The sequence below is a fragment of the Phoxinus phoxinus genome, assembly GCF_949152265.1.
Source record: "Phoxinus phoxinus genome assembly, chromosome: 12".
Classification (NCBI taxonomy): Eukaryota; Metazoa; Chordata; class Actinopteri; order Cypriniformes; family Leuciscidae; genus Phoxinus; species Phoxinus phoxinus.
The window spans coordinates 20,086,293-20,111,509 of record NC_136887.1 but is presented as its reverse complement, the minus strand read 5'-3'; the positions used below and the strand labels follow the sequence as shown (position 1 = coordinate 20,111,509).

Sequence of the window (25,217 nt, the reverse complement as noted above, 5' to 3'; positions counted from 1 at the left end):
ATCTTTGTAAACCACTTGTGTCAGTGTGTCAGTGTAAGTTAAAGAATGTCTTTGCTAATCTAAGCACCAGACATCTCTCCCAGCCATTATACCTTGAAGCTTTAGCCAAAAGATCAAGGGGAACGTTTAAGGTCATTTTCCCTCATTTGTTTTGTTTCAGGGCTTATTTCTGTTATTAGGCAGCTCAGATTTTAAACAATAGTTATAATTATTTTATATTGATAAAAATCTTTCATTATAAAGTAAGTTAGAATATAATAGCAATATGAATTAAAATTGAAAAATTAACATTAATTTCAGGTTTAAATTGCAGTCTAGATTTTTAATATGGTCTTAGACTTGTGGATACCACTGTTATTTTAATGATTTGGATGGCTTATAGAAGACTAGCAATTAATTTGATATTATAAGTTTAATTGTGCTGTGCTTTTCATAGCCTGTGCATATGATGAAGGACTGTGTCCATTAATGATGCCCAGTTGTGCTTCATTTCACTGATGTCATTCTTATGCTTTTATTCTGTACCTTAATTGCTGTATAGTCATTATGGACTCACAGTTATTCTTGTGCATTTTTCATGCTGTAGTGAAATTCTGTAGTGAAAATATACAATACACTCCATTTACATAGAAACTGTCCGTCAGAATTTAAGCAGAGCTAAAGTAAAGAATGCATTTGTTTAAAACCTGCTCTATATATCTCATATTGCATACAACTTTTTTGCTCACCAGCCACTTTGGCTAGTGGTTTTCCAAAGTTACTAGCCACTTAGCATTTTCACTGCCCACAATTTTGACATCGATACCATAAAACTACCATATAGATATGTTTAATATTATCTCTGTTTAATATAGGCTGCTGTCACTTTAAGACCTGACACACGGATCCATTATACAGTTACACATGCATTATCTTTCTGTTTATGTTTACTTAAAACATAACTCACTGTGTTTTCAAAGACTGGCATTTTGACATTATTTTGTGTGTTTTTGACTGTTTAAGCACAATAAGCAGCGATAAAAATAACTCAATTTAGTACTGAGAGTTGGCTTTATGTGTGCGCAAAATCACAAAATCTGCGGAAATGATCAAATTATGCGCAATACGCACAATCCCACACAGAAGTTCAAGCCCTGTAACAGCAACAATATTCATCCCGATCAAATGAAATGAGGCGGGTTTGTGTATCTCGCTACCGGAGAGTAGTTTCAGTACCGATATGTATTGAAAAGTCTATATTTTTGACACGACATTGCACTTATTTCAGATGCCCTTTTAAATGAATACAATTGAAAACTGTATATATTATATATAAAATTCAATCCGCCAAAGTGGCTAGTATGACTGCGTTAAACACCACGGCTGAAATCCACCCTCATTTGGCAGGTGTTAATATCAAGCCCTGCTGAATATAATATGCAGTAGGCCTACATAATAAATTATCTGAAAAGCTTTATAGGATTCGAGCTGCGTCTTGCTTTGGTTGTGTTGATCATTGGGCTTTTTCACACAGACTTGGCAACCCTGGTTATGTGTGCAGGCCACAGGAGGAGGTGCTGAAAGGTTAGATGTACAATCAGGAAATTCTCTGTGATGGCTTCAGCTCCCTCAGCGGGTGTCTATATTCCCATGTCGGAGCTTTCCTTTTCCTTTTTCATTCACACGGCACCCAACGATCCCCATGACTTATTAGAGCTCTGCTTTGTTTAGCTTTGCTTTTCTCTTGTTTTGCTTGTCTTTAAGAGACTGCAGGTTGACATAATGAATCATCTAGCAGAGAAAGGAGGTCAGGCATCAGAGGGACACTTATGTTGACTGGTCATCTGCTTTGACCATTTGTCAAACTGCTCCCCTCTGAGTAACCACAATGTTCTCAGGATGATAGAGCAGGTCAGAACGTATACCTCGGCCTCATGCAAACTAATAAACATACTTGTTCTGATTTAAACATGATGTGATGGATGCAGCATGAGCATCTGTCTGTGAGCTGTAGGGGTTCAATCAACTTTAATCAGCATGCTTCAGCCTCTCCAAGAAACACAGTTGGAGAACCACAGCCATCTCGCAACGGCCCATTTGCACCACAGTTTACTTTAACCTAGCAAGTTCTGAGGAGCCCTCAAGGCCACAAAACCTAAAAGTAAACACGCCGCACACGGAATGTGTTTACCAATCTGCCAATGACCTTTTACTACGTGCTTCAAATGTGTTTTTGAGGATTTTAATCTGAAATCGACATTGCATATGCGCGTTTGCTTATCAGATTGTTGAATTGAAGGCTAGAGGAAGGGAGTGTACTTTTAATGTCTTTAAATGTTAAATGAACAAGTGAAAACTGATAGGTGAAGTGTACGAGTGCCAGGAATATAATGGCCTAAAAATAGAGTTTGTCACCAGACGAATGGAAAGAAAGTGTTAGAGGGGTCAGAACGAGCAGTCTGGTCGTGTGTTTGAAGTGTGTGTGTGTGTGTGTGCGTGCCCGTGGCTGTGCTTCTTCTTTCTCCGGGTCAACCGGGATGCACACTCAGGGTTTGACAGGATGTCAGGTCGATCCTTCTGCCTTCATGTCCTTCTATCTGTTGAATTCTCTCTGTGTTTTCTGTTTGTTTCTTTCTTACTCTCATTCGCTCTGTCCCAGTGGAGAGCAAAAATCAATGTGTCGCTGTCTGTCAGTATGATATTGCCTCGCAGGCCTCAATTTTCCAACAAAATGAGTGCAGTGGATGTGTTTTGATATTGATGTACCACCCAATATAAAAGCTGCAACATTATTTCAACTTCAGTTGATGGATCACCAGTTGTACATGACAAATCAGGGACATTGTATTCTCTTTTTTTTATGAAAACCATTTTTTTTTTTTTACAAAAATGTTGGTTGCACTTTACAATAAAAAGTAAAGCATTTATTAAAGATTCATTTTAATCTTTTATGTAAGTGATACATTAAAGTTAATTTATACAATGTAACATGTTAAAATTGTATTTTAACAAAACTGTTTAAAAGATTTATATTTCTAATAAATGCTGTTATTTTAAACAGACAACCGTCTTCAACATTGATAAGCAAATAAGAATGATTTCTGAAGGATCATGTGACACGGAAGACTGGAGTAATAATGCTGAAAATTCAGCTTTTCCATCACAGGAATAAATGACATTTTAAAGTATATTAAAATAGAAAAAAACTTTGAATGTACTGTAAAAATATTCTATCCTCCCCAACTCAAATTGTTCGAGTGATTGGTCACATCTAAATTTTGCAATTGGCCCACGTGAAATTCTGCTAATTTAATTTGATCAATTTGCAGAATTTCACTTGGGCCAATTAAAAAATTTAGATGTGACCAGTCACTCGAACATTTTAAGTTGGGGAGGTTAGAATTTTTTACAGTGGTAGTGTACTGTATGTTGATCACCGTAGAAAATAATCTAAACAAGTTAGAGTTAGAGAAACGTAGGTAAAATAAAAGTAAGAGTACTTTTAAAAACATACAAATAAGAGAAATACCAACCCCAAACCTTTAAACAGTTGTATACATTAAGTTTTCAAGTAACATTACCCAAGATTAACATTCTCTAAAGGTATTTACATTCATTCTTTTTATTTCATGATAGCTATTGCATTAACGAATGCTAACATAAAGAATTGTGAAGTGTTACCAAAGTATTTTTAAGTCTCTGAGCTTATTAAAATAATCAGTCATGTCAATGTACAGAGATATTTCTACTTTTCCCAGTAGTATGAGTAAAATTAATTTTCATCTGGTACTGTGAAGTTCACTGATAATGGGAAATCAGCCAGTCTCACAGTCACATCTTCACTGGCCGTCCTGGGGTCTTTTACCTCTATTATGTCCAGTCTGTGGCCCGCTGGGACAGTCTCAAAAGTCCCTCAATGGAATTTAGAGAGGGGGGGGGAAATAATTTTGTCTTTCAGCAGTGGATTTTTTTCTGCATGTGCCGTCTGTTAGTAGAAGTCTCAGGCCATTATTCACGAAGCTTACAAAGGTCGGGTTAGGCTGCAAGCAAATCCCTCTTCAAGCTAATTATTGTTCTCTGAATACATGGATCAGACTCTGTGCTGTCGCTGTGCTGGGTTCAATGCAGACTATTGATTTTAATTATTTCTATAAGAGAAATATTTCACTGTGAAAACTTCCTCACATGGTGTGTTGTATGTCAGTAAAACCCAGTTAATTGAGAATCAAAGGTACACCTTCTTGTTAGTCATGCTAACATGCTTAGTCCCTTGAATATGCAGTCACTTATCCAAGATTAGGCTTTAGGGAAAGGAGGAGGAATTTTAAAATATCCTGCCTTAATCAAGCTGTATAGGGTCCATTTGGCCAGCTGTGAACCTCTATACGGTCCAGCCGTGTGTGTGTGGTTCAGGTCAACTCTACGTTATGGGGGGATATTTTTCCCACAAAGATGGCAATATCTAAAAATCCTTGTCCTTGTGGGGACATTTTTTGGTCCCCATTAACACTTGTGGGGCAAAATCATACTAAGCTTATTTTTATGTAAAAATACAGAACGTTTTTTGTGACTATTACGTTTAGGGGTAGGGTTAGGTAATAGAGTATACAGTTTGTAGAGTAGAGTATAAAAAAGTGTGTGTATTTGTTTGATTATGGTCACCATGAAGCATTGCAGAATTCCCCAGCTGAGAGTATAGCAACATCCTCTGTGATTGGAAAGTGGAAAATGTCCAATGGCAAATTAGGAGGCAATTAATTACATTATCATTTAACAAACAGAGACAAACATACACAAATGAGCCAAGAGACAGGATGCCAAAAAGAGGGGAAGCTTGAGCCGGCCGATAGGAAGCGAGGACAGTAGCGGTTGGAGTGCGGCCCTGTCCCTGAAACCAGCATGCACTCCATACCTCCCTTCCTCCCTGTATTTTCCTGTTTACCAACTTGCTCGCTTGCTTGTTTGTTTGGATGTTTTCCTTCAGTCCCCCGAGTCGATATCTTCCTGTGGCGCACGGGCACTCACCTGACTTAATCGCTCCGGTCTGACTGCCGGACGTCATTAAAAGGCTCAGAATATCGACTCCGGGAAGTCTGATGGAGTCTGGTGTGCGGTGCATTGTTTGGAAAATGCCTTGGATTTTGCCTTTATCATATTTTAGAGTTACATCTTGCTTCATTTTGACTCTGTGTAACTAAAAGAGGCTGCGATTTTCCACCGATTCAGTGTCGAGGAATTAATGCCACTTGAAAGTGCTGAAGGGATTTATTTATTTTTGCAACTGACCTTAACCTTATAATACAATGCCTTCGAATGAATGTTTAATTTAACTGTCAGACATAAGTGTGAACTAATAAGTGCAAGCAAGAATGTTAAGCATTGAACAATTGTGTTTGGATGCCAAAATCACTGCTGTTGTGCCTCTCAAAGTGATGGCATGTCCGTTCTTTGTCTGCTGCGTACAGTCTGAGTATCATTTAGATTAGTCTTTCCTCCCATCTTATCACTAGTGACCTCGTGACCCCCATGTCTGGAGGAGCTCTCATATGCAGCGTGGTTTGAACAAGGTCACACAGGTCTCTGGCCAATAATGCCATCTGTTAGATGTGGTGAGTGTCTTCATATCAGTCTGTTTGGTTATGGAGCGTGTGTAGTCAGGGATGTGGATTAGCCCACTTGCTCAGTGCTTCTCAGCATTTTCAGCTCAAACACCACTTTTGATCAAATCACAGCAAACGTTTTCTCAAATGACCTCTTTAAAGGGGTGGTTGAGTATGATTTGGTTGAGTGACATCAGCAACCCTAAAATGTATGTTCCTATACGAGCGATTTATAGATTACCATGACAGAATATCCTAATTGAAGATAGTTAACTCCACATCAGCAACATAAATTCATCAACTAACCATTCAGAGACGTCCTGTTGCATTCTACATGTTGTCACTTCTTCTCGAGTCTCTCCATCTTTGTCTGACTTCGTTTTAAAAATAAAGGCAGAACAGTTTCTGTCATTTTAGTGTGTCTGCGTGAGGTAATCGCAGCTGCTAACACACACAAGCTCTTGAAACCCCGCCCTTTGCAGCAGCTCATTTGCATTTAAAGAGCCAGGCACAAAACGGTGCGTTTTTGCAAACCCTCAAAAAGTGAAAACTTTAACATGCTATATAAAAATATCTGTATTTTGTGCTAAAACTTCACACACACAAGTTTTAGTGTGTTTGAAGTATATTAAAATAGTATATTAATTATATTAAGATATTTACTCCTTAATCAACAGTTTACAAAAATACTGGTAGCACTGTAATATAAAAAAATGTTTGTCTATTTTCTTTCTATGCATGGGCGAATATGTTGATTAATGCAGAGCTTGAGGACATTAAATGCATCCTGCACTGGCTAAGTAGATTGTGAGAATTTTTTTCAGAATTCTTTGATTAATAGAATGTTCAAAAGAACAGCATTTATTTAAAATTTTAAGTAACAGTCTTAAGTCTTTGTCAGATATTGCAGACAGAACACAAACGCAGTACAGCTGTGAGTTTATAACAGATCTTTATTAACCCCTTTGGGGTCGAGGAACGCACCGGCACGTTTTGGTGGATTTTTTCCACTTTATCATTATGTAAGATAAAGAAAACAAACAGGGTGCGCTTTCTGCCGTTTCAGTCTCTGTGAACTTCTGTCTGAAACGCATTTCAAAAATGAACTGAAACTCAGCGAATACTTGCCACACGGATTTGAGAGATGTCTTTTAAAAGCTTGAAGTGTCTACTATTAGAAGTTTATATCGAAAACAAATGTTCTCTTTTTATGAAATTTGTATGAAACCAACGAGAGGTACCACAAGACAGTTGGGAGCTTTTATGTTGACTCCACTTCCACTTGACTCATGATCAATCAACACTGGCTTTCGTCAATGTTAAAGCTTCTCTTGAAATGTATTTCCAACAAAAATAAATGCAAAACTGGCGACATAAACTTAAAAAACAAAGTCCAAGAGTGTGCGATCACGGTCAATGGCCATTTTACCTACAGAGGGAGCACAAACTCAAATCAACATAAATAATTGTTTAATAAAATAAAAAATAAAGAAATACATTTTAAGGAAAGTTAAATATAATAAATTAGAATAAATAAACACCATAAACAAATAAATATATGGCTCCTATACACCGCCCCCTAGTTGTAAGTGTATACAATTACATTATATTTCTAAATAAGGAGCCAATATTTCTATTTAACAATATTATGATAATAAAAAGTATGAATATTTACCTAAGTCTGTCCAATCACTGTGGGCAAGCTTTCAAGTGTTAATAAACCAGGCCGAAGTGACAGAACCCTGACACTTTACTTCTTTTTAAATCCTTCTAAAAAAAGACACAAAATCATTCTGAGCCCAAACTTTGGAACAGTAGTATGTATATGTAGTAATTTGAGGGGCTGCCTTGGCTTAATGCACAGCAGGTTGCAGCCATTAACAGTCTTGTAAATAGAGCTTCTGCTTGACCTTGTTCCTCTTGTGGTTAAAGGGCATAATAAATGTTCTTGAAAGTGTTTATCTGTGCATGTCTTAAAAGTTTCATTTAGCCTCAGTGTAGGTTAATATTCAGTGATGCACCTCATGTCCTGGTAACCACACTGACCGCATTCATAAACATAATGAGTGTCGTTTCCTCCTGGTAAACACTCAGACCCTGTGACAGGTCACCGCCCATTCTTCTCTCAGAGCATCGGAATGTGTCACTCTGGGTGCCGGAGACATAAAGACACTCACTTTTCATGTGGCCCGAGCATCTAGTTCAGGCCAAAACAGGGGAGAGATGGGCAACATTCAGATAGTCTAGGTAGGCGGTTCACTAGATTTTGAAACGGCCATCGAGAGGCACGTTTGTTGACTTGAACTATGCCCATTTAGGACTGTGGGAAGGAGACGTCGGATGACTCTCATACCAGACTGAATATATGACTGCAGTAAAGAGAGGAGAATTTTCTCATTCTGTGGTCAACCAGCTATTTCTGGTCATTGATGAACAGACAAGTATCTGCTTTTTTTCTCTCTTGTCCCGCTTTCAAATAACACTGTAATGACATGATTGTCCAGCTGCTTCTCATTCTCTCTATATATCGTGAGGGCCTTCTGAGGGGAAATCTGAGTTTCAGCATAACAAAGGTTGTGTGGTTCTTTGTTTTCTTGACACACTTGTTTTAGTCTCTTTCTGTATGTGAGGAACAGAGGGCTAATGGGGTTGTCCTGTGATTCTGGAAGGATATTCTTTGCCATTGTGCTTTCTGGTATCACCAAATGCAACTCTTGACCCATAAATATTTAACACCATAGACTTAAATAGAAACTTCACTTTCACCTCTCCCTCTGCAAAAGACCCTCGGCTGGACTTTGTTTTCAGCACCCCTCACCCCCTCTCTCTCACACATAAATATTTATAAGGGAGTGAAGGAAGAGAAGTTTTATTAGGGCATCTGTGATTTAATGTGATGGACCAATTGCAGGAAGAGAATAAATTGCACTTCCACTACAAAGTAAATAAAAATAACCAGCAAACCTGAAATAATTTAAGATAGTTGAAGTTGACACATTCCACCAACACTTTGGTGTTACCCCTTATGTTGGTAACGCATTATACAGAAAAACGAATTATATGATCAATAAGTTATGACAACATATGTTTTTACATTGCTTTAACTCATAAAAAAAATATTTTCAGCTTTTTTTAAGTTATGCAAGATTCAACTTTTTTTAAGTCAGTTCAAAACAATTTGTTGAAATTAGTTAAACATTCCAAGTTGATTGCACTTAAAAATGTATGGCAGCAACTTTTTTTAATATTGGAAGTGTTAGCAGTTTTGTACAATGTTTCATAAACTGATCCTATGAAACAGAAATGTCTGTGTCCACCTTTGAAATAGGGTTTCCTGTCTCACCTTAGAGTGAGTTTCTCTACTGTATTCAACAACAACAAAAATCAAACAATGTCATAATTTTGATCTATGCAGTTAACAGGGTTTTAATTTCATTTAAAACTTTAAAACTTCATTTTAACGACCAACAACAAACTCTGTTATGCATAATTTTCTCCCAATTGTAAAAACAGCAAAAAGTGTTCTTGTTCTTGTAGGCATGTTTTGGTAACAGGGTTGTGAAAATTGCATATCTCAGAAAATAAAATTTGCAGAAGACAAGAAAAAAAAAAGACTGGTACAATATTTATTTTGACCTCCTGAGATAAAAAAAAAATAGACATTTTCCATATAGGTTATTATTTCCCACGTCAATTACTTGTTTTTGTTTTACTTGATTTAGGCCCTACTGTATACCCAATTCATAGACAGTGCCTACATTTGTTTAAACAGAATATACACTCCATATTTTCTTTCTTTTGAGGAGCACTGAGCTCAGCGCTCTCTGTTATTCAAAACTAGAGCACTTCCACATACCTTCATTAATTCTGAGGAGTAGACGCACAGTGGGGTCTCTTCCTCTGGTGCGAGCAGCATGGTGTGTGTGTGTGTGTGTGTGTGTGTGTGTGTGTGTGTGTGTGTGTGTGTGTGTGTGTGTGTGTGTGTGTGTGCGTGTGCGTGTGTGTGTGTGTGTACAGCTCTGCACCCCGGAGACCACCCGCTGATTATGTAAAACTCCTCCGCCTCTGAGTGTCTAAGCACAGGCGAGAGGGAAGTTCAGCATCCATCTCCCCTGACCCTGTCTGACCCGTCTAATCCCGCCGTTTCTCAGGTTCTGATTACACAGATCAGGGACCAGCATCGGGATCCAACACCAGCCCCAATCATCAGTCACTCCGACTGGCATCTGACAGCTCCCATGGCCCGCTGGAACCTTCTCCATTCCCGCCCCACCCCGACACATCCACTTCAAAGTATCACAATCTATCTGAGGTTATCTTGTTTATTCGCCCATTGAACTCCCAGGAATATCAGTTCGATTAATGGACAGATCTCATGACAGAATAAATGTGATTTGCTCAATTGAATTCTAATATGTCAGCAAGCATAGCTTAGTGTGTATAATTAGCTTGACGTGTCAATGAGATCACTCCATATGGTTCGATCGCACACTGCCGATGACATGGATCCGGCTGCGTGATCCATTCCATGTGTGTTGGCTTCGCGATCATGTCTTCTTTCAGCACAATCTGGTGTATTGCAGCCCATGTATGATGATTTCAACTGTCATTACTTCCTTTTGTAGCTTTGAAAACTGTATACGGCATGCTACATGGTATTATACAAAAACATTCAGAAAGCATTTCGTTTGCAGTGACAAACTATTTCCTCACAATGTTTGGCATTGGATGTTAAAAGCTAACTTCAAACATGCTCCAAGCTTTCACAAAACTTCCACCTGCTTTTAATCTGGCACACTTAGCAAAGTTTGCAGCAATTAGCATTTAGAAAGAGAAATTTCTGCTTGTCCATGCCAAAAACAGAGTAATCGATCTAATCTAAAGGGAAATCGCTGTATTCGCAGTCTGTGACTCTGGGACCTAAAATTGTCTGTGTTGACAGAAGGGGCTCTGTAGTGCAATGGGTTCTGCTTCCTCGGCCCCGCGGACTGAAGTTGAGGTGCAGACTCGATACGTGACCCAGCTCACAACCTTCTGAGGCATCACGTGTGCTACTCTTGAAGGATTTCCTCTGCACACTTCTCATTGTTTCTGTAGGCTCATTCCTTTACTCTTTCTCTCTTTCTCTCCTTCTCGTTTGACACGGCATAACATATTTCAAGTGGCAAACACATGCTGTGTGTCCTTGATCTCCACTACTAGTGTTGATGTCTATGATTTACGTACCAGCACCTCCGGGCATTTGACAGTAACTACTGTAGTCATAGATAATGATTGACTGAGCGAGAGTGCATCCTTACTGTGAGCAGCTGAGGGAACTGGTCAGCATCATGGGAACCGATGTGAAGAGCAGTACAGCGTCAAGAGATATTTACACTTTCTGATGGAAATGTGGTATTCTAATGGTCGCTAGGAGGGGTGACATGAGCTGTTGCTAGGTGGTTTCTTACTGAACCAAGTCAAAAGAGTGCACCTTCAGATCTCTAACTGGTTTAAAAACAAAGCTTTTTGAAGTTTAAACCACCAGCCTAAGTTGGTTCACTGGTCTTAGCTGATTTAGTTGGTTTAGCTTTGCAGCGAAGTGATCTTCTAGTCCAAAAAATGTCTAAAACCAGCCAACAGACCAGCCTGATTTAAAAAAAAAAAAAATTTGTTTAGTTTTTGTTGCTTTACTTATCTTATCTTTGCTTTGTTGTTTTGTTTTGTTTCGTTTCTTTGTTCTGATCTGCTTTGCTGCTTAGCTTTGTTTTTTGTTTCTTTGTTTTGATTCGCTTTGCTGCTTGGCTTTATTGTTTTTTGTTTTTCTTTCTTTTTTTCTTTTCTTTTCTTTTTTTTCTTTTTTTATGTTTTGCTTTGCGTATCTTTGCTGCTTAGCTTTGTTTTTTGTTCCTTTTGTTTTGCTTCGTTTAGCTTTGGTGCTTAGCTTTATTGTGTTTTGTTTTATGTTGGTTTTTGTGTATTGCTTTGTTTGCTTTGTCGTATTTATTTTTTATTTTATTTTAGCTTTGTTTTGTTTTGCTTTGCTGGTTAGCTTTGTGTTTTGTTTTGTTTCATATTCTTTCATTGTATCATATTCTTGACCTTAGATATGACTCCGGTCTCTTCTTCGATGTCAGTCTATGGTATTTTTGTGCTTATTTTATTATCCACCAGGCAGAAATTGTATGTCTGATCAAAAGTAGCATAACTCAACAATCCATTATCTACCAATCTACTATATAACAGGATATATTCTTTAGTTGTAATAGACTTACATGTGTGGGACCTGACACACATGTCATATGACTGTGCTGTGTTACCTGAGTGTCAGATTACAGTGCATCCAGTGGGAAATGCAGTGACTGCAGTGAGCTGCTCTCAGGACTGAACTGAGATCAGTGATCTATGGATATGAGTGCGAGGCCGTCTGAGCTCTGCTGCTCTGTGTCAGTGGAGGTATTGCTTGTGGCTCCCCGTGCTGCTCCACATTACCAGGGAACGGTTGCCAGGGCTACCATTTATTAATATCTATCTATAACTTTGAGCACTGTGCTCATTTGAGCAAATAATGAAGACAGCCGCTGGTTCCAGGGGAGGTTTGCTGGCATTTGAGCACGCAAAAATCTGCATACTTACAGGAGTCTGACGGGTTACGAGCTTGTAAATAAGGGTGCAATTGAATAAAATATTGCATAAAGTATGTGCAATCACATGTTTGTGTTTATGAAAAAAAGCATCAAAAGCAAAGTATTAACCAGGCCAATAAAATCAACAAAAATGTATTTTAAAAGTACTGAGAAGCATGAGAAGAGTGTAGGCCTGTAATTCATGGCCTTAGCTTCTAGTTAAAAGCGTTCTATTTGCTTTTTTATTTTATTTTATTTTCTCTAATCTTTTACAGCTTGGATTAATTTGATCAGTAGCCTTTTCATATCACTGTAATTCATATTTCCAGTTGCATCACAACAGAAAACAAGAATGTCGTTTTTAAAATAGGCTATTTTGAGTATTCATGTGTCAAGTTATCTATGTTTTAGGGTTCAATACAATTGCAAATAAAATGACATTTATGCAGTATAATATTTTCAACATAGTTGGAACCGCTAGAGCCAGCAAAAAAAAACTAATGGTGCAACCCTGCCCCCTGCTGGTTCATTTGTTTCACATACATTAGATGAAGAAATAGTTCTGGGTAAATATTGTGTAACGAAATAGTGTCTGTCTTTTTAATCTTGTGTAAATTTACTCACAAGACGGCCCTGATAATGGAGCTCTGAAACGTGGAGTCTGTGGTTTTCTCTTATCGGCTCTGATTGTGTGTGTTAATTAGTAACTGCCTTTTGCTGGGTTTTATTGTTTGTCATAACATTTGATGCTGATATTGATGTGTGATGGAAAAGAAAATATTTTTTATATTTATGTTGTTTTTATTCTTTGATAAAAGATTATGAACTCAAACAAATTATTTAAAGTATAGAGATTTATCATTTGAAATAACACAGCAATGTTTACTTCAATAGTAGGGTCGATTTTGATATCATGTTGACCTTGGCGTCATGTGGAGGAACTCTGGACACATAAATGTAGACATTTTGCATTACAAATCTGTTCATAAGAATAGAACATCTCTGTAAGGAGGTAAATCTCCTCCTATCCTGCAAATGACACTGTTGCTATGCAGTAATGAGTTTAGTGGCAGAGGAACGGCCAGACATGCATCTCAGCTGTTCGCTCGATCTGACTGTGGCACAGTCATTATATCGGTCTAGACAATTGTCTTCATGAAACAATCAAGTGACATGCAGTATTATTTGATTTATCTGAGTTTATTGTTTATTAGATATAAAAAGAAAGTTATTTTTTTACTATTGGAAAAGGTGTGAAATCAAAAAGTAATGTTTTCGATAAAAATGCTTCACAAAGCACACAGTGAACTCAGGAATGACATTTAAAGGGGTAGTAAACTCAAAATTCAAATGATGTCATTCTAAATCTGTAGAATGTTCTGGTAAACACAACAGGAGATGCTTGGCAGAATTATCACACTGCTCTTTTCCGTACATTGAAAGGAAAAGATGGATGGATGTTATCCAAACTGTCTGAAGTCATGTGATTCCTTTGTTGTGAAATTTTGATTTAATACAATGAAGAAGAATGGTTTAATAAACAGAAACTCAAAATAGTATGTTATCTTCACACATTAGTTATCGAAGTTGATTTGACAAAAGATAAAAAGTCGTGATAACAAATCATGAAAATATTTTTTTTTAACAGTGTTGGTTTGACTTTATTTTGATGGTCTCTTTAACACATACAGTTGCACTTACATGTCTACTAACTCTCATTTGAGTGTTCTCATTTCCACTGTTCTAGCATCTCATAAGTTTGAATAAAGTGCAAATGAGATTTTAAATCCACTGCAGAATGGGACATTTAAGTGTATAATTAAATTTGAAACTGTTCATTAAAAAGGCTGTCATATGTATTCATAAGTTTTGTAATACTTGAATTGTATGGACTATACTTTTATTGTCCTTTTAGGTCATTTCGGAGCTCAACATCATCCCCATTCACTTTAATTGTATAGAAGAGTGCAGTCTGAACATCCAGCCAACCTTCTGCTTTTATGTTCCACTGAAGGAAAAATACATTGAACAACATGAGGGTGAGTAAATGGTGACATCACTTTCATGTTTGGGTGACTTATCCCTTTAAGTGGACACAAAAACCTTTCTTGCAAAACATCCTGGCAATGAAAGTCAGAGTGATGTTGTTGGCTTACAGTGAGATTGCAGAGGAGAGCATGTGAAGTGGCTAGACTACAGAATGTTTCAGGAGACATTGGCTATAATTTATATGTGACTTGCGATTGCTTTGCCATGCATGGGTAAATGCACTGCACATTATAGAAGGGCATATAGAGAAGAGACACCATGCTTTTATTACTGTAGTAAAGATTAGAGTCGCAGCCAAAGTTCCTCCCCCTTAGCTATTGCACATGGCTCTGGTTAGGACGGCTCTCAAGATAATGCATGTAGTTTCAGATGGGGCATACACACCCTTTGTGTACACACACGTGCATGGACTCACAAGACCGAAACACTCGTGCCCCGCTGTCACACTCTGTGTGTGGACTTGCTTGGAGCAGATGGTCTAAAATGAGCTCCTCGGGCTGGATACTGGCTGTGTGTCTTGTGGTTCTTGGAGGTAAAAAAAAAATGTGTGTACGTGATGGCGACTTTGTTTTGATGGTGTGGTGTAACTATGCAAGAATGTGACAATCGTGCGCTGTATGAGTAAGGCTTTCATTACCATCTGTTGTTGTGTCATGTGTGTTGGTTTATTTATGGGAATACATTTGCATGTCATTAGCCTTAAAAGGAATTCTGCTGTAAAATGTCATTTGTTTGCTCATTCTAACCACAAAACAAATCTGTTTACATATGATTATGTAAGGGACTGTGCGTTAAATGTTCTTTCCTCAGAGAATGTTGATTTATATGGTGTTTTCTATATTTATTTATATTGTTTTATGGGAGTTAGTGAGATAATGCTGCATGTGCTTTTACTGTTTCAATCATATTGACACGTGAAAACATTGTCATCTTGAGTTATAAAGGTATAAGTTTAACCAGCGTTGCTGCCCTTTGATCAGCACATGAGCTTACAGTGATTTTACTCTGTCGTGCTGCATGTGTTTATTCTTGTATGTCATCACAGGAGGCGGGCATGCGGTGCGGGCCGAAGAAAGGCCAGGCAGCGAGAGGAACTGTTCAGCAATTCCTCCGGTACTCTATTCCACATATATCCTCACTCTGTCCGTGTTTTCCACTGAATATCCACACAACAGATTCAGCCCACTGCTAGGACTCCTCTTTTGCTCAGAGAGAAGTGGGAAGAGAAAATGATCTGGCATCTCGGAGAGGAGATCTTCTCCTTTGATAAGAGCTTTTTTTTAGGTCATGCACACCCCAAATCTGATCTCTCTCTCTCTGTGTGCGTGCGTCTAAATTGAGGTCCCCATGAGGAAACCAGCTTATAAATCATACATAATTATTTTTAAAAAATTAAATGTAAAAATGCAGTGATGAGGTTTTGGGATAGGGCACATAATATACTGTACAGTAGAAAACCCATTACGTGTATGGATAGTCCCCACAAAGTGTGTGTGCGTGCGTGTGTGTGTGTTTACTGTGAACTTTTTTTTTTCTTATGCATTGTCTGAGTAAATGCATTCAATTTGTGGTATTTAGCATTCTTGAGGAAAACAAATATCTTTGATGGATACAGTAAATCATTTTGATGCAATATATTTAAATGATTCATTCCTTTTGTTCCAGTATTTGCCACCAACAGCTGTAAACACAACTCTGAGGCTTCGTGACTTGAGAGAGTCCATGATCAGTTTGAACATCTCTGCCTACATCATCCCTGACACAGATGCTCATCTGGTACTAAACCGCTAACCAGTGTCAGAATTTAACTTTCATATTAAGGGTCAATTTAATTTTTTCTTTCCCCCTAACCATTTAAAAAAACATTATATGCTCGGATGTCAAATAAAAGCCAATGTCAAAATAAATTCTAATATTTTAACATTTATAATGAAATGCAATTTATTTTTAAATCAAAAACTATATTATTTATAATAACTATACATTCATATGAGCTATACATTCAACACTATGAGAAAGCTACAGGTCTTATGTCTACAGAATAGAATAATATGAAATATATCAACAAAAAAAAAAATTGACACCACATTTTAAATATATGGGGCTCTTTTTGTCACTTCTTTATCCATTTTTGGTCTAAGCCCTGATAAATGTTTGACCCTCCTTCTAAACCTCAGCTCCTCTTTCAATTTTCTTCATTCTCAGACATTAACTCTGTGACAGTAACTGACTGATTTTATTGGCAGAGTGAGTACATCGCCTCCAGAGATGCGAGGATGGCCTGGATGTCTGGCTTCACTGGTTCTGCAGGTGTGTTTCTCAGCCAACCCATCATAATATTGCTGTATCACTAATGCTTTGGACCTTAACAAATGTCCCACTCCTGTATTCTATTATAACTTACAAGAGTCTGTTTCTAATTCCTAGGCACAGCAGTAATTACTCAAAACAAGGCTGTTTTGTGGACCGATAGCCGCTACTGGATTCAAGCAGAGAGACAAATGGACTGTAACTGGGAGCTAGAGCGAGATGGTGAGGAGCAAATTAAGAGAGTGAAATTAATATTTTAAACTTGTCTAAGAAGTTAAATGGCTTTTCTAGCACATATTACAATGAATATCCTATGTATTGACTCATTTTAGGATATTAATTACTGCGATGTTTTTCCTCTGATGTATTAACTGATCTGAGTGTTTAACACTTTCCTGGTCTAACTCTTCTGGATCACAGGCTCCATTCACAGCATCACCAACTGGCTAATCCTAGAGATCCCTGAGGGAGATCGGGTGGGCTTTGACCCATTCCTCTTCTCTGTAGGTGAGCAAACATGGCTACATTTAATACTAGATCTTCTTAAGATAAGATAAACTAATGTTAAATTGTGTAATGTTTTCTGTTCATATTCTGGTTTAATGTGTGGAAATAATGTAACAAGGAGAGCAAGAAAGCCAGGCAGAGAGGAAGTTCTAAGAGCAGGTATTTTAATAACAATACAAAACTAGATACCACGAAAAACAGGAATACAAGAAATAACTGACAAACAATTGTCACAGTGAGGTGTCGGTTGAAGAAGACAATGAGGCCAGTGACTCCAATACATACGTTTTACTAATCACTTGGATAGGCAAATACAGGCAGAAGGGTTACAAACACCAAACTCGACGAGACTCTGACTATGACTAACCATAGACGCGAACGGACAAGGACAAACAGACCTGAGGGAACTAAATACAGACACTGATGAACACTAATTACAGAAGCACAGGTGGAACAGAAAATTAACTAGACACAGGAGAATTAACTGAACTGATAACGATGAAAGTCCAATGAAGAAACAAACTAAACAGAACCACAACACTGTCACTGATACAGCAAGGAAACTTATACACAGGGAAAACTAAATAAAACTAAAACAAAAAAATCAGCTTATTAGAACGATTTCTGAAGAACCATGTGACGCATTTTAAAATATAGTGAAGTAGAAAACAGTTATAATATACAATATTACTGTTTTTACTGTATTTTTGATTAAATAAATGCAGCCTTTGTAAGCATAAAATGGTAGTGTATATATAAAATATCTTAAAATGATGATAAGTATGTGTGATAAGTAAAAAATGTAGTAACAAAAATGCTCATCAAATTCAGTCCCTGTTCTTTGTTACCGCAGACACGTTTGGCGTCTACAACACCAACCTGGCTCCAGCGGGCCGGATCCTGAAGTCTATTCCTGATAACCTGGTGGATCAAATATGGACAGATCGACCTCCTCTGCCTCCTGACAACCCCATGCGCTTACCTGACAGTGTCATTGGTGTGTGCATGTCTTATCAGCATCACTTGACTGATAAGTACCACGCGAACAGCGCAGAGGACCATAAGATCATGACAAACAGAGCAATAAAGCTCTTATTTAATCTTTAATGACCAGTGATGTAACTTACGGCAGTGACAGTAGACAGAGGAGATATTCTAGCTCATCCGGTGCGAAGAGAAAGTCAATGAGGCTTGATTAAAGGAATAGTTTATCTAAAAATGACTTCATGTTGATCAAAACATGCATGACTTTTTTTTCTGTGGGACACAAAAGGAGAAATTCTGTGTTTGTCGCTCTTGCTCATAAAAGAGGCTTTCAAGCTTCTAAAAAGTATTCTAAATTGAGTTTTATTCCAAGTCTTCTGAATTTATATGATAGCTTTGCGTGAGAAACATACTGAATGATTTAGTCCCAACAGGAAGATCATCTTTTAGGGTCTCTGTAAGAACGTAATTAATTATTTAAACCCAGTATCATTCAATTATTTTTAAAGTGGATACAGTAAAACATTGGAAAGATTTGACTCAAAATAATGATTAATTTTCATAACGATTCGTGATTCCTTCAATCTTTTTTTGTGTGCACTGTTTTATTAAGGTTTTGATGTAGTTGAAGATGGCATCGTGCATGTGTTGTGTTTGTTCTTTTGTTCAGAGAGGACCTGGCCAATGAAAGTAGATCATATACGAGCCCAAATAAGTGACAATCCATACAAGCCCACCGCTGTGCTGCTTTCAGCTTTGGATGAGACCGCATGTGAGCAGCCCAATGCACAACACAATGCCAAATGCAGGAGATTTTCTCTGAATCGTTCTGTAAAACTCTTGTCAGGCCAAACCATTTAAGTTTGCGTCTCTATTTTCAGGGCTGTTTAATCTACGAGGCAACGACATCCCTTTTAATCCATTCTTCTATTCTTACACTCTGCTGACAATGGATGAGATATGGCAAGTTCCTCTGTTTCTTATTAACAGCACTATAATTTGGTTAGTGTGCAGTTTCTAACTAACCTCCTTTGCCAGGCTCTTTGTGCACATTGAACGAATATCAGAAGAGTTGAAGCTGTACCTGAATGATTCGTGCTACCAGGGCTATTGTGTGCAGCTGCTTGAGTACAGCTCTGTGCGCATTAACCTGGAGAACTATCTACAAAAACCCAACGTGAGGGTGTGGGTGGGTACAAAGTACACCAACCAAGCCCTGTATGAGCTCATCACTCCTGAGGTAAGACCTAGATCCAATTTATAGACTACTGGTATGTGCTTGGATGCTCAAACTATCTGCAGTCTGAATATGGCTGAGATGGTTCCATACACAGCCTTTAAAGTTTAGCACTAATAATCGGTTTTCACTTTCTGCATTTGGTTTGCACATGTTATCCTGCACTTCTGTTCAAGACGTTTTAAACAGTAGTCTGGTATATTTTTCCCATATGGCTTTTAAAAGCCTAAAACATAAATGTAAATATGTAACCTATGTGCTTGCATCTATCGAAAAAGTTTAGTTATGCATCTACGCCAGGCATGTGTGACAATTAGATTGCTATAACCAGTGGAGCTGTTTCTATTTTTGATACGGTGGACAGTTTCAGCCACTTTATTTTGCCCTTGCAAGTCAGATTGAAAAAAATATATTTTATCAACAGATATGTAAATATATGTGTGTATATATATAATATATATGTATTGTGACCGACCGTTACATCAGATGCAACCAACACTGTTTAAAATATTTGCTTCTCCTAATGTGACTCCTTCCTGATGTGCAAGGAAAATTGTAGATCTCAAAAAATACAATCCTAGACATTATTAGTCAATTAAACATGCAGAATAGTGTGGTAGATATAGGACATGTTGCTGTTGGAGGGATGGATGGATGGACAAAAACTGATTTCATAATGCATAAGGAATACTGTGGATGTATGGATGGACGGATGGACTGAAACTATGATTTCATAATGCAGCTTGTGTCCCACACACAGTACAGGTGAAGACAATATTTTACCACAGATTAACTTATCTCTTATCTCTTTAAGGACAAACTACTGACCAGCTCCTACTCTCCGGTACTGACCACAAAAGCAGTGAAAGATGTGACAGAGCAGCGTATTCTCAAAGAGGCTCATGTAAGAGGATACGGTAACACTTTACAATAAGGTCCCATTAGTTCATGCATTTACTAACATTAACCAATCGATTGCTCATTGTTAGATACATGTATTAACCTTTATTAGTGTTAGTTAAAAAATACAACTGTTCATTGTTAGTTAATGTTGGCTCAGTTCCATTAAATTATATTAATAGATACAACTTTTGATTTTAATAATGTATAAACTTTAACTAAGTATAACAAATGCTTTAGAAGTATTTTAATTGTTAGTTTATGTTAACTAATGTAGTTAACTAATGTTAACAAATGGAACCTTACACACAGTCTTCTCCCCAAATGACCATCAGCCTGATGGACACTGTTTACTGATACCTGTGTTGTATTATCATAATTTCTAGATTGAGGGGCACTTTATCACAGCATAAAGCCACATTAGGAGGCCAGACAGGCTCCATTCACTGCAGCTTGATTCAACTCAATCAATGTGTTATCTCTCCTTATCGTAGAACCCCCATCAAACATATTGGGATCTTTTTTTATTCTATTGACATATTTTGCAGAATGAGTTTTCAATCTAAAACAACTGCATCTGATAACATGCATGGTCAAACATTGTTGTTCTGGTGTTTTATGGCCTAGAGCCAGACCTCAGTTGACTGCATTCAGCCACGATGGGTGAACATCCTCTCTGGCTTCCCACAGGTTAGGGACGCAGTCGCAGTCATGCAGCTTCTGTTGTGGCTCGAAAAGAAAGTTCCAGAAGGCACAGAGACCGAGCTCACAGCAGCACACTTTGTTGATCAGTGTCGCAGGTACAGAACAGCAGAGCTAAACCCTCATCGCTGATACCACTCACACATAAAACAAATGGTATTAAAGGGACAGTTCACCTAAAAATGAAATAATGTCATAATACTCGCCCTCAAGTTGTTTAAAAAATCTGAGAAAAGAGTTAAAAAGTTAAAATTATGGACAAAACTACTTGCAGTCATGAATGTCATTCATTATAAGTACAAAACAATGGGTAACACTTTAGTTTAGGCTCCAATTCTCACTATTAACTGGTTGTTTATTAGCATGCATATTACTAGGATATTGGCTGTTTATTAGTACTTATAAAGCATATATTAATGCCTTATTCTGTATATTCTACATCCCTTAACCCTACCCAATACCTAAACTAAACAACTACCTTACTAACTATTAGTAAGCAGTAATTAGGAGTTTATTGAGGCAAAAGTCGTAGTTAACAGTTAGTTAATAGTGAGAATTGGACCCTAATCTAAAGTGTGACCGAACAATGTGTTTTTTTTTTGTGTTTTTTTTTTGTGTTTTTTTGCAAAATATTTATACATCTACATATACACATGGTTATAGCATAGTTCTTCACAGTGAATTTTGCAATTAAATGCCATTTTATTTATTCATTTATATTATGATATACACATGGGTAGTGTAATTCTCACTAAATTTGACAGTTAAATGTTATTTATATTTAAAATGCTTTTGGGGCTTATTTCTTGAAATATTTATACATTATGGCTGAATATTAGTTTATGGAGAAAACAAAATGAATATTTACTTACAGAAACAGACTGTAGCACTCTACATCAAGGATACTCATTTAGAAGATGTCATTCTTGTGTAAATCACTGTGTGGTGTATTACAACACATTTACTTCCTTTTCCCTGAGAAACACTAACCCTTCATTGTGTTTTGTCAGCAAGCAAAAGAACAGCAGAGGGCCGAGTTTTGAGACCATTTCTGCAAGTGGGCCTAATGCTGCTCTTGCTCACTACAGGTAATACATATGTCTTCCTTTTCCTGCCCTCTGATGATGTTTAACTTTCCCGTAATTTCCTTTCTTCACGGTTTAATTATATTCAATGTATTTACCTATAATAATTGCACTATTCTCATGTATCACAGTCCATCTACTGAAGCTGCAAGGAAGCTGACAGTGGATGAGATGTATCTTGTTGACTCTGGGGGACAGTACCTGTGAGTTTCATAGTAATATTAGTACATAGTTCTGTTCGTGTACAAAAACCCCGATACATAACTAATCTCACTGTGAGCTTAACTTAAATAGTGAGTAAACTGGTTTCCTTAAAATGTTGAGTTCATTGAAACTAAAAATTTTAGTTGGATCTCTTTCTCTGTACCAACTCAATTTTTTTTATTTTAAGTTAAACCAACAAAACAAGCAGTAAACCAGCTGTCTCATTCTCTGTTACAGTGATGGTACCACTGATATAACGCGTACTGTGCACTGGGGTAATCCCACTGACTTTCAAAAGGTACTGAACAGCCATAAAGGAGATACTATGATGCTTATATTTAGGCTACTAAAAAATAAAACGGCGTTCTCCTTGTTTTACTCTGATAGGAGGCCTACACAAGGGTGCTCATGGGAAATATTGAGATATCAAGAACCATCTTTCCTGCTGGAACTAGAGGTGAGGATCTCCCTTTAAGCAACTATGTCATGATACTTCCACAAGAGGGCGAACTATCCACAGCAGACATCTCACAGTGACCACCACAAAACATGTCATGTTTTCCATTCATGTGTTTTTATTCCCACCATAGGCGTAAACATGGAGATGCTGGGACGCAGAGCATTGTGGGAAGTTGGTTTAAATTATGGTCATGGCACTGGTCATGGTGTGGGGAACTACTTTGGAGTCCATGAATGTAAGTCTGATTCTCTGACATGTTTATATATTTGACTCAGTATTCTTGTTATATAGATGCATTTGTGTTGATAACAAAAATAAAATGCACTACTGTTTAAAAGTTTTGGGTCAGTATGTTTTTTATTTATTTTATAAATTAATTAATACTTTTATTTATCAGTGATGCATTAAATTGATCAAAAGTGCCAGTAAAGACATTTGTAATGATACAAAAGGTTTCTATTTTAAATAAATTGTGTTCTTTGCTAAACTGACATATTTATATTCTCTTGAGTCCTGAAACCATTTTTATCACGGTTTCCACAAAAATATTAACAGTTTTGTACATTGATAGTAAGAAATGTTTCTTAAGCATCAAATCAGCATATTATAATGATTTCTGAAGGATCATGTGACACTGAAAACTGAAGTAATTATGCTGAAAATTCAGCATTTGATCAAATTAATGCAGCCTTGGTGAGCTTATAAATTAATCATATATGCTTTCATATTGTTATATCTCTGCTATGTGATATATCTCTTCATAATGTCTTTGTTTTCGCTCTGATAGGGCCTGTGGGTTTTCAGTCCAATAATATTCCTTTTCAAGAGGGGATGTTTACATCAATTGGTGAGGAATCATTAAGCAGCTCATTATGATGGCCTTTGTTTGATACTTAAAGTTTTAAACTGACAAACTCTCCTTTAGAACCTGGTTATTACAAGGAGAATGACTTTGGTATACGGATAGAAGACATTGCTGTCACTGTTCCAGCTACTACAAAGGTACATCCAACTAATTGGAGTCCAGGACTATGTAAATCCAGTGCAGCTATAGCCTAACAAAATAATAATAATACGTGCATTTTTTTCTCTGTTTTTCCCTTATAGCATAGCAGCAATTACCTGACATTTGAAACGGTCTCATTGGTGCCTTATGACAGAAAATTGATAAACACATCTCTTCTAAGTCCTGAGCAGGTATTTGAAATAATACCAGTATTAATCTTTCTGTATATACTATTTTTGGTAACACTTTATTTTAAGGTGACGTTAATACATGTTCTTACTATAATACTACTACTATAATAATAATAACAACAACAGTAAATTATGCCTAAACCTATCTAACCCTAAACCTCACCTTAGCCTAACTCTTTAGTACAGTTAATTAGTATTACTCAGTACTTATTTGAGTAAATACAATGTAATTGTATCACCTTAAAATAAAGTGTAACCCTATTTTTATATAAATTTAGTTTACTTTCACACCATAATCAATTTAGTTACTGTTGGGATGTGTGCGTTGGGTAGTGAACCAGTTAAAAACAACAGCTTTGTGTGTTTAAAATTTTTTCTAGTGTTGGTTTCCTTTGAAAAAGTGCCCACAGATGCTCTTCACTAGAAATACATCTTGGGAGGGGGGTTGTGGGTTCGCTGAAAATGAAAAAGACCTATTTTTTACTTTCATAAACAAAAATCAGTTGTTGATTTCAAGTATGTCTGGCAGTGCAGATTATTTCTCTTTCTTTGTTGTTGTCTTGTAGCTGCACTGGCTGAACTCGTACTATGAGACCATCCGGAGCGTGGTGGGTCCCGAGCTACAGAGGCAGGGGCTGAAGGAGGAGTATGACTGGATGATGAAGCACACGACACCTTTCCTTACAGCTGGAGCTTCATCTGTCATCTCCTCAGTCACACTGTTAGTAACAGTGCTGGCTTCTGTTGTGCTGTAAATACGTACTCCACAGCATTCAGTACTGCCTCTGCTCCTACTGTGTGCTGGTACAACAAACCCACTTTCAGGCACAAACTGAAAAGCTCCAATGTTGAATAGGTTACTTAAAATAAGTTGTCTTTTATATACAGTGTTCTCTCTCTTTCCTATTTCTTGTCTTTGATCTGGTTATTTTAAGCCCTTTTCAATGGATTTACCAGACCTTGTTAAGGCTTGGTCTATGTTAATATAAACTAGTGTTAATATTGTATAATGTATTTTATGACAAAGTTTTTGCACATATTTAAAGGTATAATATGTAGGATTTTTGCAGTAAAATATCCAAAAACCACTAGGCCAATGTTATATTTTTTGTTTAGTTGATTACTTGGAATATTCCAAATGTTTCCAACTTTTTGTAAATCGTGAGAAAATTTACAACCGCGAGGGAACGGGGCGTGTGAGCAGGGGTGAGGGAGTCGCCAGTCAATGGTGTCATATCCGCGTTACGGTAAAAATCCTACATATTGTACCTTTTAATTTACAAATATTTGATTTAAAAATGAATAAATTGCTGGTAAATGTATGCAGAATATATGTTAAGACAATCATTGTTGATTTATAGTTTATTAAAATATGATTACTATAGTATCTCCGCTACA

At 37.2% G+C, this 25,217-nt stretch overlaps 1 protein-coding gene across 8 annotated transcripts in view; it reads left to right on the top strand.

Annotated features, from left to right (window-relative positions):
- The window catches only part of xpnpep2 (X-prolyl aminopeptidase (aminopeptidase P) 2, membrane-bound), a 42,951-nt gene extending 17,734 nt beyond the window's left edge, over positions 1-25,217 (top strand). For 5 of the 8 annotated variants that reach the window (XM_079631487.1, XM_079631486.1, XM_079631485.1 and 2 more), the window contains 22 exons: positions 14,100-14,223; positions 14,597-14,765; positions 15,279-15,346; positions 15,899-16,009; positions 16,480-16,543; positions 16,661-16,765; positions 16,964-17,050; positions 17,904-18,047; positions 18,705-18,806; positions 18,916-18,997; positions 19,073-19,274; positions 20,086-20,175; positions 20,862-20,971; positions 21,884-21,961; positions 22,090-22,161; positions 22,400-22,460; positions 22,550-22,619; positions 22,753-22,857; positions 23,410-23,469; positions 23,548-23,624; positions 23,730-23,819; positions 24,386-25,217. In XM_079631487.1, coding sequence (XP_079487613.1) covers positions 14,218-14,223; positions 14,597-14,765; positions 15,279-15,346; positions 15,899-16,009; positions 16,480-16,543; positions 16,661-16,765; positions 16,964-17,050; positions 17,904-18,047; positions 18,705-18,806; positions 18,916-18,997; positions 19,073-19,274; positions 20,086-20,175; positions 20,862-20,971; positions 21,884-21,961; positions 22,090-22,161; positions 22,400-22,460; positions 22,550-22,619; positions 22,753-22,857; positions 23,410-23,469; positions 23,548-23,624; positions 23,730-23,819; positions 24,386-24,574 — 2,142 coding nt within the window. In that variant the 5' untranslated portion in view covers positions 14,100-14,217 and the 3' untranslated portion in view covers positions 24,575-25,217. The remainder of the gene's footprint in view (positions 1-14,099; positions 14,224-14,596; positions 14,766-15,278; positions 15,347-15,898; positions 16,010-16,479; positions 16,544-16,660; positions 16,766-16,963; positions 17,051-17,903; positions 18,048-18,704; positions 18,807-18,915; positions 18,998-19,072; positions 19,275-20,085; positions 20,176-20,861; positions 20,972-21,883; positions 21,962-22,089; positions 22,162-22,399; positions 22,461-22,549; positions 22,620-22,752; positions 22,858-23,409; positions 23,470-23,547; positions 23,625-23,729; positions 23,820-24,385) is intronic. The other 3 variants (XM_079631489.1, XM_079631490.1, XM_079631488.1) reach the window with 2 other exon arrangements.